Source organism: Portunus trituberculatus, chromosome 47, assembly GCF_017591435.1.
Source record: "Portunus trituberculatus isolate SZX2019 chromosome 47, ASM1759143v1, whole genome shotgun sequence".
Lineage (NCBI taxonomy): Eukaryota > Metazoa > Arthropoda > Malacostraca > Decapoda > Portunidae > Portunus > Portunus trituberculatus.
The window spans coordinates 11,932,675-11,950,482 of record NC_059301.1 but is presented as its reverse complement, the minus strand read 5'-3'; the positions used below and the strand labels follow the sequence as shown (position 1 = coordinate 11,950,482).

Here is a 17,808-nt window from a genome sequence, read left to right as displayed (position 1 = left end):
GCTAAGATGTACACAGGATGCCTGATCTTCCTTTCTTGCTTGTATTGTACATTCTCTACTGTAATGATATGAAATGCAAGCCAGTTTATTCCAAAATCAGGTTGATACTTGTAGTGCATTTTTATTGCATCTCATGATGCAGGATAACATACTTATGCTAAATCACTGCATAAATTTGTTATCTGGACTTCCTGTAGTGATGATTGTTCAATGTACCATTATTTATCACTTCTGAGACTATTATTCAATGGAACCGTGTTAGAACCATCCCCCTACCTGCAAATTATGAACTACAGCTCAGACTGCAGAGCATGTGAGTGTGAGCCACAGCTTGGACTGTATGGCACTTCATTAATTTCTTGTATGTGTTTCCACACTTGTACTGAAATAGTATATGCATCAGTGGGATGCTTATTGATTAATTTTCAGCTGGCAAGCCATCACTTAGCCTGTAAACCATGAGGCGGTGGCGTAGTGGATAAGGTGGTGAACGTGATTGGGCAGACGTCCATGTGTAGGTTTGAATCCCACCAAGTACGGCCTTGAAACTTTGCCATTTGGTTTAGTTACCTAGATGTTACCATGATATCCAGGTTCTAGGTGGTTACACCAAAGATGTGCTTGGGTGGTGATATGGGCCGTGGAAGCTAAACAGCACTTCCAATACTCTTCAAGTTACTGACAGGTGCTATAGGCCAGGGCATATGATTGTTACATTAGAGTGAGTTGATGGATAATGAAACAATGATATTGAACAATGATCATACAGGAGTGCTATAACAGCATCATTCCTGTACTCCACTGGTAAGTAAATACATAAAAAACTTAGTAGCTAAATTTCAAGTGGTGTTTAATGGGCATATCAAAATACTGTACTTAATCTCATCAGAATATTTGACCAGTAAACAGTACTTGAACATCTGTGTAGGACTTGGTTCATATCATAAGAAGGCCAGTCTTCCTCTGTAATCCTCCTGGCTTGGCTTTTCTTTGAAGAAGTTTCCCATCATCGTGGCAAGGTTTGCTCACTACCAAACCTTTATCCTCAGGTATCTAGTTTTAACTTTTATATAATCACTCATTACAGCAGAGGACTACAAAAATGAGTAAAGAATAGATTCTCAAATTCTGTTGTGCTGTGATTCATGTAAGAAGTTTCTGGGCAATGTGGAGAGAGCAGTGATGTGACACTTGGCAACATGTTCTTCTTTTAGAGGATAAATGGCTGAGAACCACATATTAACATTTTTTTTTCCTTCATGTGTTTGCTAAAGGCAAAGGTAAATCAGCATATGCTATCAAGCCTTGCCATGGATGCATATGACTAGCTCCTAGGGTGTAGTATAGTGCTCCTTCAACATTTATCCCATTCCATTGAGGGCAGACACGTATTCACCAAGGCCTGATCATGAGTGGACCAGCAACCACCAGGTGTTACCCTCTCATTGCAATCTCAGAGCTCATTATTACTGATCTTTGGGTACAACTGTGACCTCACACATCATACACCCCATGTCCTTGTCAAAGGAGGCTGTTGCTGCCTTACCTGTCAGTGGAAAGATCCCAGACGTAACCTCCCTTAGTGGTGTTTGAACCTATGCCAGCCATGGCAGCCAACAGACTCGGCCTCTTTAGCACTGTTTAGGCCACAGTATGTGGGATTGCCAACCTAGAGTGTGTCAGTGCATAACCAGTGACCAGATATTTTTCATTAACCATACATCCGAGAGAGAGAATGGGACATTTTCTATTTAGTGGATCATGGGTGTCTTCTACATTCTCCCAAGAACTTTATCTAGGGCTTCTCACCCTCTTGTAATGGAGGGAGTAAATTGTCAGCAGTCACTGTCACACATTTAAAAAGAATAGTGCCACAGTGTACCAAAATATGCAGCAGGAAAATTTGATTATGGTATGAGTGTGATCTCATTGTCATGAGACTGGAGTGGCTTGATTACAAAGGTGATCAGTGGTTTAATGATTAACATACAGTTGCTAGGAAATTTAAAGCTAGTTGAGAATTCATATTTTATGAAAACTTTACATTGTTCAATACTGGTCAAATTTCAACTATCCCTTTATTAAGAAAATTAATATGAATTCAAGTGGAGCTCATGAAATACTAGTATAAACATAAAGATAGCCTAAATTGCCCAATATTCAATTCTATACGCTCTCATTTCTCAATAGAATCTCTACCCCTTCACTTTTTGTCTGGATTTGCTCCCATTTGAGTAGGATCTTGTGAAGGATAATGTATGATCCCATGAGTGAGTGGGGGAGGAGGACCAACACCAGGGATAGGGGGTGGTTGTGGGAAGTAACTTGGAGGACGGACTCCTGGAGGAGGACGAAGAGGTGCACGCAAGTGTGGGGGGAAGAATGGAGGAGGCTGTAAGGGAGGAAGATGACCGGGGGGAGCTGGAGGTACACCTGGAGGAGGACGAGGGCCCAGTGGCCCACCAAGAGGAGGGGGCCCACCAGGGAGGCTTCCTGGAGGTGGTGCTGGAGGTCTTGGAGGTGTCTGGCCAGATGGCATTGGAGGGCGGATGGTAGGAGTACCAGCCACAGCAGGGGCCTGGCCTGGGGGAAGAGGTATGCTGGCAGCTGTTGAAGGCAGGTTGAAGAAGTTGTTTTGTAGTTCTTCTGGGGGTGGAGGAAGTGTTGGCAAGCCTGGTACTGGTTCTAGTGTTTGAGGAGCAATATCTTCACCTTCTAACTCCTCTATGCCACCGATACCAAGGCCACCTTGTCGGGCCTGTGACCGACCCCACTTGATGTTTAATCTCCGTCCCTGTATTATGAGTTTATTAAATGTACGTTCTGCTGCTAATTCAGCTGCTGTACGAGAGGTAAACTGCACAAAAGCATATTGTTGCTTGGCCACGACATTAACACTTCGTAACTCTCCATACTGATAGAAGTGGTCTCGCAATTCTTTTTCCCCAATTCTGTCACCTAAGTTTCCAACATAAAGAGTAGTAATGGACTTGTCTTCAGGAGGCTCTAGTCTTGGCATTGCTGCAGCTCTCTTCAGCAGCTTGTCAGCCACGGGATCATTAACACCATAGTAACGGTCCTTGATGTTTTGATCTGCCAGTGGATCATCTGGGTCAGTAGGTTTCTCATGACGGTAAGGACACTCTTCTCCTCTCTTGCATTCCCCTTTCACCCAGAAAGAACAAATGTGTGGCCTGTTACGTTTATAGTAAGGTGTGGTACGGGCAAGTCTTAGCAGCATCTCTGAATGAGTCTTAGCTTTCCCTAGTGCTCCTCCTGCAGTGCTGCCATCTGAAGTTGCTGCCATCTGCTTCTCCATGTTTTGAATGTAAAACTCTTTGTTAACTTCACTCTTTGGCATCTCATCAGTCAGACTGAGTGCAGAGTCTCGAACCTGTGGACAAAAAACAATATCATCACCATTATTTTTATACATATAAAAAATCGCAATAAATGTGCAAAATATTTCATCCTATGATCATTGAACCCCCATTTGGTTACTATACAGTCATTCCTTTATTACCTATAAGGACTAAATCAAAGATATCTGTGCATACAAAATATATGTACTAGTTATTGCTGGTTTCCAAAAATGGCCATCTTTCTTCAGCATCACAGCACAAGTAGTTGGTAAAACTATTCAGACACAAATGATAGCTGGATTGAACATTTGTAGTGGTGGCCAAGGTTATGCTAACTCTTCTACCATATCAGGACTGAGACCTTGTTAGAGGTTTGGCCTGACCTCCCACTGAGGTCACATTCTACTGCCATCCTTAGGGAAGATTAATTGACCTGTAGTTCACACCATGCCTTCCAAGGTCCATCCCTCATTCAGGAACATCAGAGGTAACATTCCTCCTTAACATTTGGGGCACATTGGCCTTTTAAGCAATCCAATGTAGTGCATTTTCCACAGATATCCCTTGTCTTCTTTCTCATCCACACCATGACTGTCATAGTTTCAACTCTGGTCCCTAATTCTAATTGGCCATTAATATGTGTTTCAAGTGAAATCTGTCTGGCTTTTACAGTGGTGATGACATACAGGGTGTGCTGGTGTGGAACATGTCATCCCTTCTTTCCCTCACCATGTGCCATTCTCTGCGTGGCATGACCTGCCTGCAACATGATGCCGTCCCTGGCTGCTGTGCCCATACCATGTGGGAGTGAGGTCAGGCCTCGGGCTTGGACGTGTGGACACTGGTAGTTCACCTTACTTTCTTTGTATAGCTTTGTTTTAACTATATTTATATATTACAACATTTCAACAGCTGTGTGGTGATGGTGCAACATTGGCAACTGTGATGGTAATACCAAATGTAAGGAGGATGGAGCCTAAGTCCTCACTGTAATATTCACCACTATTTTACTTTCTTTTATTAAATATTAGATAAAGTGCTTTGCTTAAACAAAACTTTAGAGTGGTCAGAAGAATTTTTAAGTTGTGTACCAATTATTCATAAATTTTTAACAATCATGAATGTCTCTGTTACCTTGTCTGTGTGAAAGTTGAGAGTTCACTGTACTGCATGCATAAAGCCAATTATAAAGGAACATGTTTGCCAGAAATAGGAGGAAATTTTGTGTATGTATGTAAAAAGAGGTGGTTAAAAACACTGTGTACATAAAAGTACTTTTAACTATAAATTTACTTTCTCATGTATGGCAACTTCTGGGATACTACACATACATACCTTGTGTGTGTGTGTGTGTGTGTGTGTGTGTGTGTGTGTGTGTGTGTGTGTGTGATCAATCTGTGTTAGATTTTCCATAAACTAAAATAAAACAAAAAGTCTAAGGAAATCCATATAACTCCTACCCCCTCACCCCCCCTCCTAACACAATGAGTGCATAACTAACCTGAGTTGGCAGACCATATTCAAGGTCCAGTAAACATGTCTGGCAGACATTCTTGATTTTTGCACATGTCTGACACACTTCAGTTTTCTTGAATCTCATCCTTGCTCCTGGACACCTGTAAAGATCAATAAAAATAAATTTTGACATGTCCATTATGGTGCATAATATTCCATATTACCTGCCAGTTACAAAATATATAAAAAAAATAATTTGGCACCAAGTTACAATGGTTTTACTCCTTACATCAAGCACAATGAATGTGGATACAACAAACCAAAATGATCAATTACAAGATACTAAATCAACAAACGCCAGAACAAAGAACCCTAAATCAAAACTCGAGCTACCTGAAATGCAAATTTGTCTATATTTATCTAATATCATACAGACTCAATAATAATAAGTAAAGTATGTAAGAGTATACATTTTGTGGCTCTATAGTTGCATGTTATTCTCTTCCATAATTGTTGGCCTTCATGTACAATAATATAAAGTAGACAAAATGCAGGCAATGATCAAATGAGAATGTCAGTGGGGGAAAGGGGAGACCTAGCAATGGTTATTATTATTATTATTATTATCATTATTATTATTATTATTTTTTTTTTTTATATTAAGGCCTATAGCACCTGTAGGCACACTTGAAGAGTGTGTGGGAAGCACTGTTCAGCTTCCGCTCATTAGTGGGGCTAGCAATTTTATTTATAGTGGTACCCATATCACCCCCGAAGCTCATCTTGGGTGTAACCACCTAGAACCTGGGTATCATGGTGACATGTAGGTAACTTTAAACCACTCAACAAATAGCAATGTGTTTAAGGCTGTATGTGGTGGGATTTGAACCTACGCATGGACATTAGCCTGATCCCACTCTCACCACCTTATCCATTATGCCACCGCTTCCCTAAAGGGTCCCAAAGAGTCTATGAATAGTTGTCCTTGACACTACACTGAGGCATCCTCCTTTCCAATTAATGCTTTCCATTTAATATTTAATTCTGCTATTCTGCCCATTTTGATAGATGTTCATAAATAATACATTAATGCCTTTGATACCATGATGTGTTTTCATATTCATTCTGTTTGCTATTTGATGATTTTATACAGCTTCAGAAACTTATGTGAGAGTTAAAATAGTGAAGACTCTGGTCATTAATCTTCTGACCAACAAATACCCTTCCTAATGTTAATAAAACTATTTAATCACATAAAAACTTGTAGTAAAAATGCATACCAGTACTGAAGAGTTTAATCAACAACTGCGTACAATTCCACATGACAAATAGTACACGATTAACTTACCATCTGAAGACAGTGAATGGACGAGTACAAATCTTACATTCTTTTCCATACCGGTCACGCATCATTCGCACATACGGATTGTCTCCCAGGCAGGTTTGACACAGTATTGGGAAGTCCTGCAAAAGAGAAAAGCGAGTATCAGGAAAACTTATCTCCTATTCACAAACTAGTAAACTCCACTCAGCCAGTAACACAGACCTGAAGACAAAGTGCATCACTCAAAGCTAATGTCTCTGTATGTATCAATTTCATGTCAGTTTCTTGAAATTCAGAAACCAATAAATAGGTGAGCAGCCTACGGGTAACACACACAGAAAAGAGATGAAAAGTGTGGTAATATGAGAATAACTAGTATATCTTGACACTGATGATCATCTTAGCACTCAAGATTCTTAATTTCTGCACTGAGCCCTAATATCTATACCTATTTTTTTCAAGCTCCACATGTATCTATAGATAAGAAAAGGTATTCATAAACATGATAAAACAAAATGTAAATAAATAAACTGGTGTTGTACAATATATTCATCTTGGAGATCAGAAGCACTTTCCACGGGATGTTACCCACTTCACTCAGGACAGTTGATCAGCTGGAGTGTCTGAAAAAGGTCATCCACAGGAGACTGGCAGCTCTATTAATCGCAGAGGAACCCTGTATTAAACACTGTACAGGTGAATGGGCATATGTGTAGGTGAAGGAGGTAGATGGAGAAGGGAGTTTATTTTGTTCCATGCCATTTAAGTTACTCTTTCCCCAACTCACACTTAATTGCTGAACTACTTGTTACACTCTCACTGCTACACTTTATTACTGAACTTAATTGTAACATTATTTTTCACTTTACTTTCAATTAACTTGATTTCTTTTGTTGCTTTTTTTTTTATTTATTTATTTTTTTTGTCTGCAGTGTTTCACAAATGGCTGTCAAAGGAGGTTTGTTTTATCCCCCTTTTCAGAATGTTTCCAAGGCCCTAGACTCTTCTATGGTCTCCCTAAAAATTGACAGCATAACTAGGCTGCTCAGTGTCCAGATTCAAGAAGGAACAAGACTTCTTCCTGCCATGCCAGATTACACGGCTTACTGCAGGACAGCTTCAAACTCTGTGCCAAACCAGATGGCTCTCCTAAAGATTGACTCTTGGACTGGCAGCTGAGGTGGAACAGCATGACTGAGGAAGACCCTCTATATTCAACTAAATAGACTAAATAAGTAAAGGATTACTCATAAATCAGTGGTCTAACTCAAGGTTCTAGCACAGGTACAGCTTGTAGTGGCGAGAGGCGAGGAGGTAGGGCGAGGACTTAAAGGCTCCTGCCTTATGGCTTAGCCCTGTGCAGCTACCTCATCACCTCACTTCTAAACATACATGAACCTGAATTCAACACCTGATCCACATGCTCATAACACTAAACACATACATACAAGCCCAAATCCAACATCCAAACCACACGCTTGTAACAATATATATATATATATATATATATATATATATATATATATATATATATATATATATATATATATATATATTAATTTGTGAAGAATTTTTCTTTTCTGATACTTTTTTGCTGTTACCAAAATATATTCAATCAACTTCTTTTCATATTTATCCCTCTTCCCATCAACACCTCTGGAGGGGTGTCCTCTATACACCGAGCCATGATGTAGTATAGCAGTGCTGCCTGTGCCTATTTGTCTGATTGAATATCAACCTAACTTCTAGGCTTGTCCTTCTCTTGTCCAGTCTTGGCTGGACTTGAGGTGGCAAGGCCCTACACCAGGTGATTAACTATCCCTAACACCACCTTTTCAATAACAGTAAAATACAGCGGCCAGCCAGAATACAACGAGACCTGGACAGGCTGATAGCATGGGCAGACAGGTGGCAGATGGAGTTTAATTCTGAAAAGTGTCAGGTTATGCATTTAGGTAAAGACAACACAAACTTTAGCTATGAGATGGAGGGATGTTGGCTAGAGGCAGTAGAAGAGGGAAAGGATTTAGGAGTAGTGATAGACAGGACTATGAAATTTTCAAAACAATGTTTAGAAGCAAGAAATAGGGCAAATAGGATCCTGGGTTTTATAAATAGAAATGTTAGTTATAAAAGTAAGGAAGTGGTGCGTAGCTTATATAATTCCTATGTTAGGCCCCATTTAGAGTATTGCATACAGGCCTGGTCACCCCATTATAGGCAGGATATCAACATGTTAGAAGCAGTTCAGAGAAGAGCAACTAGGATGATACCAGCATTAAAGCACCTGGAGTATAGAGATAGATTAAAGGAATTAAACATGTTTTCATTTGAGAGGAGATGTATAAGAGGGATATGATAGAGTTATTTAAAATGTTCTCAGATACAAACTACATAGATGTGAGATCTTTCTTTACCTTAGAGGAGGGAAGTAGGACTAGAAATCATGGCAGGAAGATTAGAAAGCAAGGCTGCAGGTTAGATATAAGAAAATATTTCTTTAGTCATAGGGTGGTAGACTTCTGGAATGCATTGCCAGAGAGGGTTGTAAATAGCACTAGTTTGACAATGTTTAAAAACAGATTAGATAAGCACTTAAATTTATTAGATTTATAATTATGTATAGCGCTGCATGATAGTTTTTATAAGAAATTTACTATAGTTAAACAAGACATGATCCCCATCTTTGAAAGATCACTTAGGTTTGCTGAGATACCTCAGGACTGGAAGTTAGCTAATGTTACTCCAATATTTAAAAAAGGTAGGAAGGATGATGCGAATAATTATAGACCGATCAGTTTAACTAGTATAGTATGTAAGATACTAGAGAAAATCATTAAGGGTAGTATTTGGGAGCATTTAAATGAGAATAGATTAATTAGAGATACCCAACATGGCTTTAGATCAAGGAGGTCCTGTCTTACAAATTTGCTCGATATCTTAGAATATATTACCAAGGAGTTAGATGATGGAAATAGCATAGATGTTATATATCTAGATTTTAGCAAGGCGTTTGATAAGGTACCGCATAGGAGGCTAGTGTACAAATTGAGACTACATGGGATAGGGGGTAGGTTAGTTGATTGGATTAGTGAATGGCTTTCTGATAGGAAACAGAGAGTAGTATTAAATGGGGCAATGTCTGAGTGGAAGGAAGTGGTTAGTGGGGTACCCCAAGGATCAGTGCTAGGACCTCTTCTTTTCTTGGTGTACATTAACGATTTAGATATAGGAATTAGTAGCAAAGTATCAAAGTTTGCAGATGATACTAAGATAGCATGTGCAGTACAGGGTGAAAAGGACAATTACAGAATACAACGAGACCTGGACAGGCTGATAGCATGGGCAGACAGGTGGCAGATGGAGTTTAATTCTGATAAGTGTCAGGTTATGCATTTAGGTAAAGACAACACAAACTTGATGGAGGGATGTTGGCTAGAGGCAGTAGAGGAAGGAAAGGATTTAGGAGTAGTGATAGACAGGACTATGAAATTTTCAAAGCAATGTTTAGAAGCAAGAAATAGGGCAAATAGGATCCTGGGTTTTATAAATAGAAATGTTAGTTATAAAAGTAAGGAAGTGGTGCGTAGCTTATATAATTCCTATGTTAGGCCCCATTTAGAGTATTGCATACAGGCCTGGTCACCCCACTATAGGCAGGATATCAACATGTTAGAAGCAGTTCAGAGAAGAGCAACTAGGATGATACCAGCATTAAAGCGCCTGGAGTATAGAGATAGATTAAAGGAATTAAACATGTTTTCATTTGAGAGGAGATGTATAAGAGGGATATGATAGAGTTATTTAAAATGTTCTCAGATACAAACTACATAGATGTGAGATCTTTCTTTACCTTAGAGGAGGAAATAGGACTAGAAATCATGGCAGGAAGATTAGAAAGCAAGGCTGCAGGTTAGATATAAGAAAATATTTCTTTAGTCATAGAGTGGTAGACTTCTGGAATGCATTGCCAGAGACGGTTGTAAATAGCACTAGTTTGACAATGTTTAAAAACAGATTAGATAAGCACTTAAATTTATTAGATTTATAATTATGTATAGCACTGCATGATAGTTTTTATAAGAAATTTACTATAGTTAAATAAGACATGATCCCCATGTACGGGGACCACAAATTGTAGAGGATTTCGCTGCAGGACTTAGCCCTGTTAATGGGCCAAATATTTAGAATTAGTATATAATGTATTGTGTACTTGTAAGTGTATCTTTAAGTACTGATGACGAGGTCGCTGTGCGACTGATACAGGATAACCTAGATGGGCCCTGGTGGCCCTTTGTTATCCTATTATTTATGTTATGTTATGTTATGGGGATCACAGAATTCACTGCAGGACTTAGCCCTGTTAATGGGCCAAATATTTAGAATTAGTATATAATGTATTGTGTACTTGTAAGTGTATCTTTAAGTACTGATGACGAGGTCGCTGTGCGACTGATACAGGATAACCTAGATGGGCCCTGGTGGCCCTTTGTTATCCTATTATTTATGTTATGTTAGCCAGGAGGGACGGCCTTAGGGAATCCACAAACGTTTCCTGCCTGGACCACTGACCACTGCCTTGCCTCTTTACTTCCTTAGGGATGTTGTCTCCCTTCCTAGCACCCAGTCCCTGCTGCACCTCCCACACAAAGGTTACCAAAATTACAACAGCTGAGTAGTTGGCTGATGACAGATGTAACAAGGAAATAGAACTAACCCAGCTCCTTCCGTCACGCTGCCTCCACTCCACCACTGTCTCCCAGGGCTATTCAAGCAGTCAGGCCCGAGTTTACTTACTGAGTCTTCCCAATTTTGTCTGTTATAAGTATTGGTGGACTTGGACATCGCCATGGTGACGGTGTTCGGCGACGATGGTTGGGTGAGGCAGGCAGGTGAGAGTGTGCGTGTGTACTGTCTACCACCAGTGGCACCACGACGCCAGTGTTGCCATACTACAACAACCACCACACCTTCTTTACAACACTTTCATAATTATTCGCAACCATAATAACTGATAAATAAAAGTAAACAGATAAATAAATGAATTGATGTGGGCATTTAATCAAGACAATTAATGTGTATATGGCCCAGAATGTGAACACAATAGAATAATTTCAGTACTCATATACTATATAACAATAACATTATCAATAACCGTATTTGATCTGATTTTATTTATATATATTAATTTTTGCATATAAAAACTAAATATATTAATCCAAGTTGACGAGCAGTGGTGATATACAGGTGAGGTTTTACAGTGGTGAACCTGCTGGGTTGGTATGAGTGCGGCACCACCACCACCACCGTCGTCAACACCACGCCACGCTGGGTTCCACTGTTTTGGCGCGAGTCTGTCTTACCAATGTTGTGTTACACTGATAGCACCTTAGAAACCTTGCCGTGAGAGGTACATGCACACTTTTCACAGTAGTAGCATTGTAATCTCATAGAAATCATGAGTTTGTCTGGCGAAGGTGAAGAGAAGGAGGCTGGGCTGTGCATGGGGCTAGGAGGTGGTGGGCTGATGGGAACTGCGGTGCTAGGTGGTTCAGGAAGGTGTAATGCATGGTGTGCTCGGCTAGGATTTCTTTGCAGGTCATATAAGGCGTGTTGCAGTCATCAGGTGGGTGCTATATGGTGGGCTGTGCTGGGCAGTGGATGGGTGTCAGTAGGGAAGCTTGGCCTTTGTATCGGCGCCTCCCTTATGATCCTCACTGGTCAGTTTTCGGCTCAGTTGATCATGACGTGAATTTTCCTTTGTCGTTCCCGCTTTCTCCGCAATTCACATATCACTGTCTTGGTTTCTTCTATCAATTCTGGCTGTGGTGATGCTGGGTGGTGCATGTCTGTGCTGTGCTGTGCTGGGCTGAGCTGGATAGTAGGTGGTTTGGGGCTGTGCTGTGCCGTGTTGTTCTATTCTGTGCTAGGCTAGGCAGGGGTGGGGTTGGTTCTGGGTAGAGCATGGATGGAGTGGATTGGGCAGGACCCGACATCCTGAGGGAGAAGGTGGAGGATGGTGGGTACAGCAAAAGAATAGTGGTCTGTTTAATTTAATAAAAAAGTGAGCCAGCTTGTAAGTGCTATTACAAGTGGTGTCCTATTGATGTAATAAGTCAAGGTAAGTCTATTGACATCAAGCATTTTATTTAATTTGTATGGGTGATAAATCAGTTGATTAACCCTTACAATCCCACATTAATTCTGGTTATCCTCCCCACCAGCCCACATTAGCGAGAGAAAATTTGTTTTATTTTCTAAGCATTAATTAGTCTTAAAATATGAAAATTTAAGACAAAATTAAATAGGAAAAGACAGCAAGAAAAAGATATTTCAACACTTACAGCTAGAGAAGCGATATGAAAATTGAGATGTTGATGATAATCCCCTACAAAGTCACACCACCAGAGATGTGACAATACGGTGTAAATTTGATGTATTATGTTTGTTTCTCTTCACTTTCACAGTTATTTTGTAATTTAGATATGTTTCCATTACTTTGGACTATCTGTATCTTCACCATCTTGTGAATCATCTCTAGGAAACAATATCCCAGACCATTCCTCTTCTGTGAGAGCACCAAAACAGTGCATGCAACTGCCTCCTTCCATGACTGCCAGACTCTGTGTGGATGTACCACGGATCCTTGAATCACAACTCAAAAGATAATTGATGGTTAGTGAAGTGGCAACAGTAACGTGTCTTTTTCAATATGAAATGAGGTGGGAAATTTTATGCCGTAAATATACGTGAACGGGCATTTGGTGACAGATTAATTTTTTTATTGAATATATAAACATACATTGGTAAAGAAAATGATTTGGGTACTTAATTAGTGCCTGGGGATAGGTTAGGTGGCTCTGGAACCAGTTGGAATTTTCTCTGTATCAATTAATTAATCATGGGGGCATACGCTAGGGGGTGTGTTGGCTCACCTACCCTATGGCGGTGGCGTAGTGGATAAGGTGATGAGCGTGGGATCGAGCAGACGTCCACGCGTAGGTTCGAATCCCACCACGTACAGTCTTAAAACACTTTGCCATTTGTCGAGTGGTTTAAAGTTACCTACATGTCACCATGATACCCAGGTTCTAGGTGGTTACACCCAAGATGAGCTTTGAGGGTGATATGGGCACTAATATGGGTACCACTATAAATAAAATTGCCTGCGCCACTAATGGGCGGAAGCTGAACAGCGCTTCCCATACACTCTTTAAGTGTGCCTACAGGTGCTATAGGCCTTACCGAAAAAAAAAAAAAAAAAAAAAAAAAAAAGGCTGTCACGCTTCGCGAAGTTTCCATGCAGGCCCCCTTACCATGGCAGGTAACTCCCAGCAGGAGGCATTGACTTGCTATAGCCATGAGTTTTGTGAATATCCGTTTCCCTCCTCCATGCTGGGTTATCCCTTTTGGAGACTACCTGATATTCAGGATCAACTTCTGGGTAGTTGATATGCAGGATCAGCTTCTGGGTAGTGTGCCACATGCCCATTTAGTCGCAGTTGGCGTTGACGGACTATGCTGGTAATCAGCCTCGAATCAGTCTCACGGGGCAATCGTTGATATGACACAAAGTCATACCAGTGGTACCCCATGATCCTGCGAAGGCATTTAGTACCAGAGACATCAATTTGCCTTTTCAGATTGCTGTTCAGTGTCCATGTCTCACAACAATAGAGTAAGACACGGATCACCAGGGACTTGAAGATCCAAATCTTTGTCCTTGTCCACAGGTACTGACAATGCCAAATACTCGTATTGAGCGAGTCCATAATACCGTGAGCCTTCTTGAGATCGACATAGGCAGCAAGCATCTCATGTCGAAACTCCCGTCAGCGCTCCACCAGTACACGAAGCGCTAGGATCTGGTCAGTTGTTGACTTACCAGATGTGAACCTAGACTGTTCAGGTCTCTGGTGTTTCAGCAAGTGACTGCGGATACGCATCAACAGCAAATGATCAAGCACCTTGCCTGGTACGCTGAGCAGTGTTATACCGTGGTAGTTGTTGCATTCCTGATGGTCCCCTTTCCCTTTCCAGACAGGGATGACCAATCTCTTTTTCCAGTCATGGGGAATGGTACCTGAATGCCATAGAGCAGTCAAGACAGCATGCAACCCAAGCATCATGGCCTCACCCCCTGCTTTGAGCAGCTCCACACTGATGTTACAAATGCCAGCTGCCTTTCCACCCCTCAACTTTGCCACAGCCTCTTTGACATCATCAATGGAGGGTGCATTTTCATCAATGGGTGGATTAGCATCCAGCATCTGTAACCCTGCAGTTTGGAGCTATACACTTGGAGGATCCACCGTGAACAGCTGCTTAAAGTACTTAGCCCAACAAGCCATCTGCCCATCTGCGTCTGATATGAGGTGGCCATCTGCTGTTTAGATTGCGCTTGTTTGAGATGTAGACTTTGAGCAGAGTTTCTTCAGGGCTTGATATGCAGGTTGGAGGTCATTAGCATTTAAATGACACTCTACATCTTCAATGAGACCCCTGACATACCTCTCCTTGTCTCTCCTCAGGAGAGCTTTAGTCCTACATGACAGAGCCCTGTACTGGTCGTGGTTCCTAGGAAGTCTAGCAGCATGACTCTCCTCAATACTGTCCAGCATCTCTACCGAGGTGAAGCCACTCTGTCACCGTGGGCGCTCCCCATTGCATTCCTTGGCAGCCTCAAGAGTCTCACATTTGAAGGTATATCATAGCTCTATCAGGTCCTCGATGGTGTTGAGCACTCTAAACCGATTGGAGACGGTCATTGCATACTCCTGGGCACATGTCAAGTCCTTCAGTTTCTTAAGATGAAACAGAGTGTGGTCACATCTTGCAGGCTTTCTGGACTTGACATGCAGCTTGAGTGTAGCAACAAGCCTGTGATCAGTCACAAAGAACTCGGCACTCCGAAAAACCCTGCTGTTCTGAAGAATCCCCCAATGTGTACTAACAAGGATATGGTTGATCTCTTTCGCTACCCCTCCGGTTTTGCTATACCAAGTCCAGTGGTGCAGCGCTGGTCTCTAATACCAAGAACCTCCAATGCTCAACCTTCTGGATCTTGCTAAATTCAGAAGGAAAGAGCTGTTGTCATTCCTGGTACCAGAACCATGGGAAACAACACATAACTCGTAGCTGGCTCTCTCAGTGCCAGTGACAGTATTAAAGTCGCCCAAGACACTGTACTGGTCCAGTACAGAGTTGAGTTTGACATCGAATGACTCCTCTTCAGTTTCACACACCTTGGTAGGAGCATATACTGCAACAACAGACATAAAGCCTAGACTATGCTTCAGCCTTAGTTGCATTATACGCTCATCAATCGGAGTAACCTCTACAACGGACAGCTGCAGTCTGCTGGAGACGCCTATGACTAGTCCTTTGACACGGTGACCATTGCTCATGCCAATAGTAAGTAAAACCCTTGCTACTGGTCGTGCCATTGCCAGGTCTCCTTGTCTTAGAGAGGCCCACCATGTTCACCCTCAGCGTACTGAGCTCATCCGATAGATAAGGCATTCGATGATCCTCTCCATAAGATTCTTTTATTTTTTTGAGGTACCTAGTGCGGAAGTACTGAATGCGTGAGTTTTTGGTACCTACTAACCGCACTATGTACTACACCTGTGTACAGTAGTATGATGAAGACTAGATATTGATATGATAGTGACACCACCCTTTAAGCTTTGAGGTCTTGGTGCTAGTACGTTTATCTAGTTTAATATGTCTGTTTGAATGTAGATTCTACACTGCAGTTGCATAATAGACTTGGTCTTACAAATGGTACAAAGCATAAAGTGAAGTTTCTATTTCCTTGACAGAGCCAACAAGGACAAGAATGGAGCCAGAAAGTATGGAGGTGGATTCAACAAAAGACAACAGGCTTGAGCCAGAAGAAAAACAGGACAGTGCTGTAGAAAAGGAGACAACTGAGGAAGACCATTCAACTGCTGCAGAAAGTGATGAACAGTGTGATATGTCTTCTGCAGGTGTTGGTGTGGTGATCATGGATGGAGACTTGACCCCATCAGAGATTATTGATATTGATAAAAGTGTTTCAGAGCAGCAGTGCAGTGAAGGCAATGACATCCAGGATCAGGAAGGCAACAATGACGAGCAAGCAAATCCTCTTAGTACTGCAGATGAACAAGAGAACACAGACAAGCCAGAATTGGAGGCTGATGCAGTGGAGATGTCCAGTGCTGAAGAGTCAAATAGTGAAGGCAATTGCTTGGTGTCAAAAGTCACAGAAAATGACACCTCATTGGATAAACAGTCTGTGGTCTCAAGTTCAGGTGAGAGATCTGAAGTGACTGAAACACAGGAGGGGGAGACATGTTCAGGGGATGCTGATGGCAATGCTGGTGCTGGTGCTGATGCTGATGCTACACAGAAAGCAAGTGTGGAGAGTATTGTTGTGGGTAAAGAGGATGACAATGAAGACATAGTTGAGCTCCCAGTTCATAGAAAGCCAGCTGTACTTGTTGACTTGTCAGATGATGATGAAAATGTTGATAAGAATCAGAAAAAAAAGCAAAACAAAGAATGTAATGATGACTTAAGTGTTATGGAAGACAAGGCAGCTAGCAATGAAAGCAAGAAAATCAAACTTCGCTCTTTGGCTTCACTTGTGGATGTTGCTGGAGGGGACGACGTGCCACACCCGGACATTCCAGGCATTGGAGAGATAGTGGAGCACGGTGTGATCATTGGCTCAGAAGAGATGGATGGCCTTCAGTTGAGAATCTCCAATGTGGTGGGTGGTGAGGACTGCATCACAGGTCTCACTGTAGACGAGGACCGTGACGCCTTCTCCAGCATTCAGATCTCCTCTGTGACGACACTCATTGACCCCATAAGCCCTGAGGACCCTAACCAGATAGACAACAGTGATGAGAACCACATGGTGGATGAAGAGAATGAAAAGGAAATTGAAGAGAATCTGCCATGTCGTCTTGTGAGCAGCACCTCAACTGCTGAGCCTCAGAGCAGCAGTGCAGGAACAGCGGCCAGTGACAGTGTGGACCTGACAAAGGATGATGGAAAGAAGTCTGCAGAAAAAAATGACGATTCCTCTGAGACAGAAAAGTCTTCAAATAGAAAAGATTTGACTGACTCAGGATCAGCAGGTCCCAAAATCCGACTAAGCACAGCTGCGACGGTGAGTGCTTTGAAGGAATTGTTGTATTGTATGTAGTGCTGTAGTGCTTGGCAGCTGATGGGTGATTAGTAAGCAGCTGGAAGCGTGAAATGAATTGAAAGATTTATTTTGACATGGTGAGGATATTGTTGGAATACAAGTGCACAGTATCAGTTAGAAATGGAGTAGTCTTCTCTCTCCTGCATTGTTGTAAGAATTTTATTTTCTTTCATTCAGCATTCCTTTGATCTTAACTGGTACATTGTTGTATTGTATAAAAAATAGGGACCATACCAGGCTGCATTTTTTCATACATTTTTTATCTCATAAAATGAGAAAAAAATAACAGTTTGATATATTTGTTATTCCTGTGCTGTGGATAGAAGCGTGCCTACCGTATGATTTAGACCCTTGGATTTTTCCCTTCCCAGAACTCACAATATCAGATTTGTCTCAAATGATCTTTTTCTGAAATGGAATTGGCAGTTTGTTAAACCTTCCTTCCCCAAATACTTCACTTGTGC

The 17,808-nt window shown here is 41.5% G+C and overlaps 3 protein-coding genes across 25 annotated transcripts in view; 2 read left to right on the top strand and 1 right to left on the bottom strand.

Moving 5' to 3' along the window:
• LOC123520559 overlaps nucleotides 1-4,480 on the top strand; it is a 151,328-nt gene extending 146,848 nt beyond the window's left edge. For all 14 annotated transcript variants that reach the window (XM_045282941.1, XM_045282944.1, XM_045282935.1 and 11 more), the window contains one exon: nucleotides 4,035-4,480. The gene's annotated coding sequence lies outside the window, so the exon portion shown is untranslated. The remainder of the gene's footprint in view (nucleotides 1-4,034) is intronic.
• On the bottom strand, nucleotides 2,015-11,095 carry LOC123520562 (pre-mRNA-splicing factor RBM22-like). The gene is made up of 4 exons (XM_045282947.1): nucleotides 10,939-11,095; nucleotides 6,166-6,281; nucleotides 4,864-4,978; nucleotides 2,015-3,394 (listed from the first exon to the last, which is right to left on the bottom strand). The coding sequence occupies exons 1-4, from the start codon at nucleotides 10,990-10,992 to the stop codon at nucleotides 2,204-2,206; spliced, it is 1,476 nt and encodes a 491-aa protein (XP_045138882.1). The 5' UTR covers nucleotides 10,993-11,095; the 3' UTR covers nucleotides 2,015-2,203.
• Nucleotides 11,096-11,394: 299 nt separating this feature from the next.
• Nucleotides 11,395-17,808, top strand: part of LOC123520663 (zinc finger MYM-type protein 3-like) — a 52,005-nt gene continuing 45,591 nt past the window's right edge. For 5 of the 10 annotated variants that reach the window (XR_006679330.1, XM_045283166.1, XM_045283173.1 and 2 more), the window contains exons 1-2: nucleotides 14,181-14,844; nucleotides 15,966-17,305. Coding sequence is in view for 9 of the 10 variants with exons in the window: in XM_045283166.1 (XP_045139101.1) it covers nucleotides 14,736-14,844; nucleotides 15,966-17,305 (1,449 nt within the window). In the remaining variant the exon portion in view is untranslated. Of the gene's footprint in view, nucleotides 11,552-11,585; nucleotides 11,768-11,787; nucleotides 12,263-12,682; nucleotides 12,817-14,180; nucleotides 14,845-15,965; nucleotides 17,306-17,808 lie in introns of those variants that run through there. The other 5 variants (XM_045283169.1, XM_045283168.1, XM_045283167.1 and 2 more) reach the window with 5 other exon arrangements.

Excerpts from the sequence above, each read along its gene's own strand:
- LOC123520562 (XM_045282947.1), bottom strand. The coding sequence starts at position 10,992 with ATGGCGATGTCCAAGTCCACCAATACTTATAACAGACAAAATTGGGAA. Across the intron at positions 6,282-10,938 it reads GACAAAATTGGGAAGACTCA|GACTTCCCAATACTGTGTCA; the intron begins GTAAGTAAACTC and ends TCTCTTTTGCAG. Across the intron at positions 3,395-4,863 it reads AATATGGTCTGCCAACTCAG|GTTCGAGACTCTGCACTCAG; the intron begins GTTAGTTATGCA and ends TTTTGTCCACAG.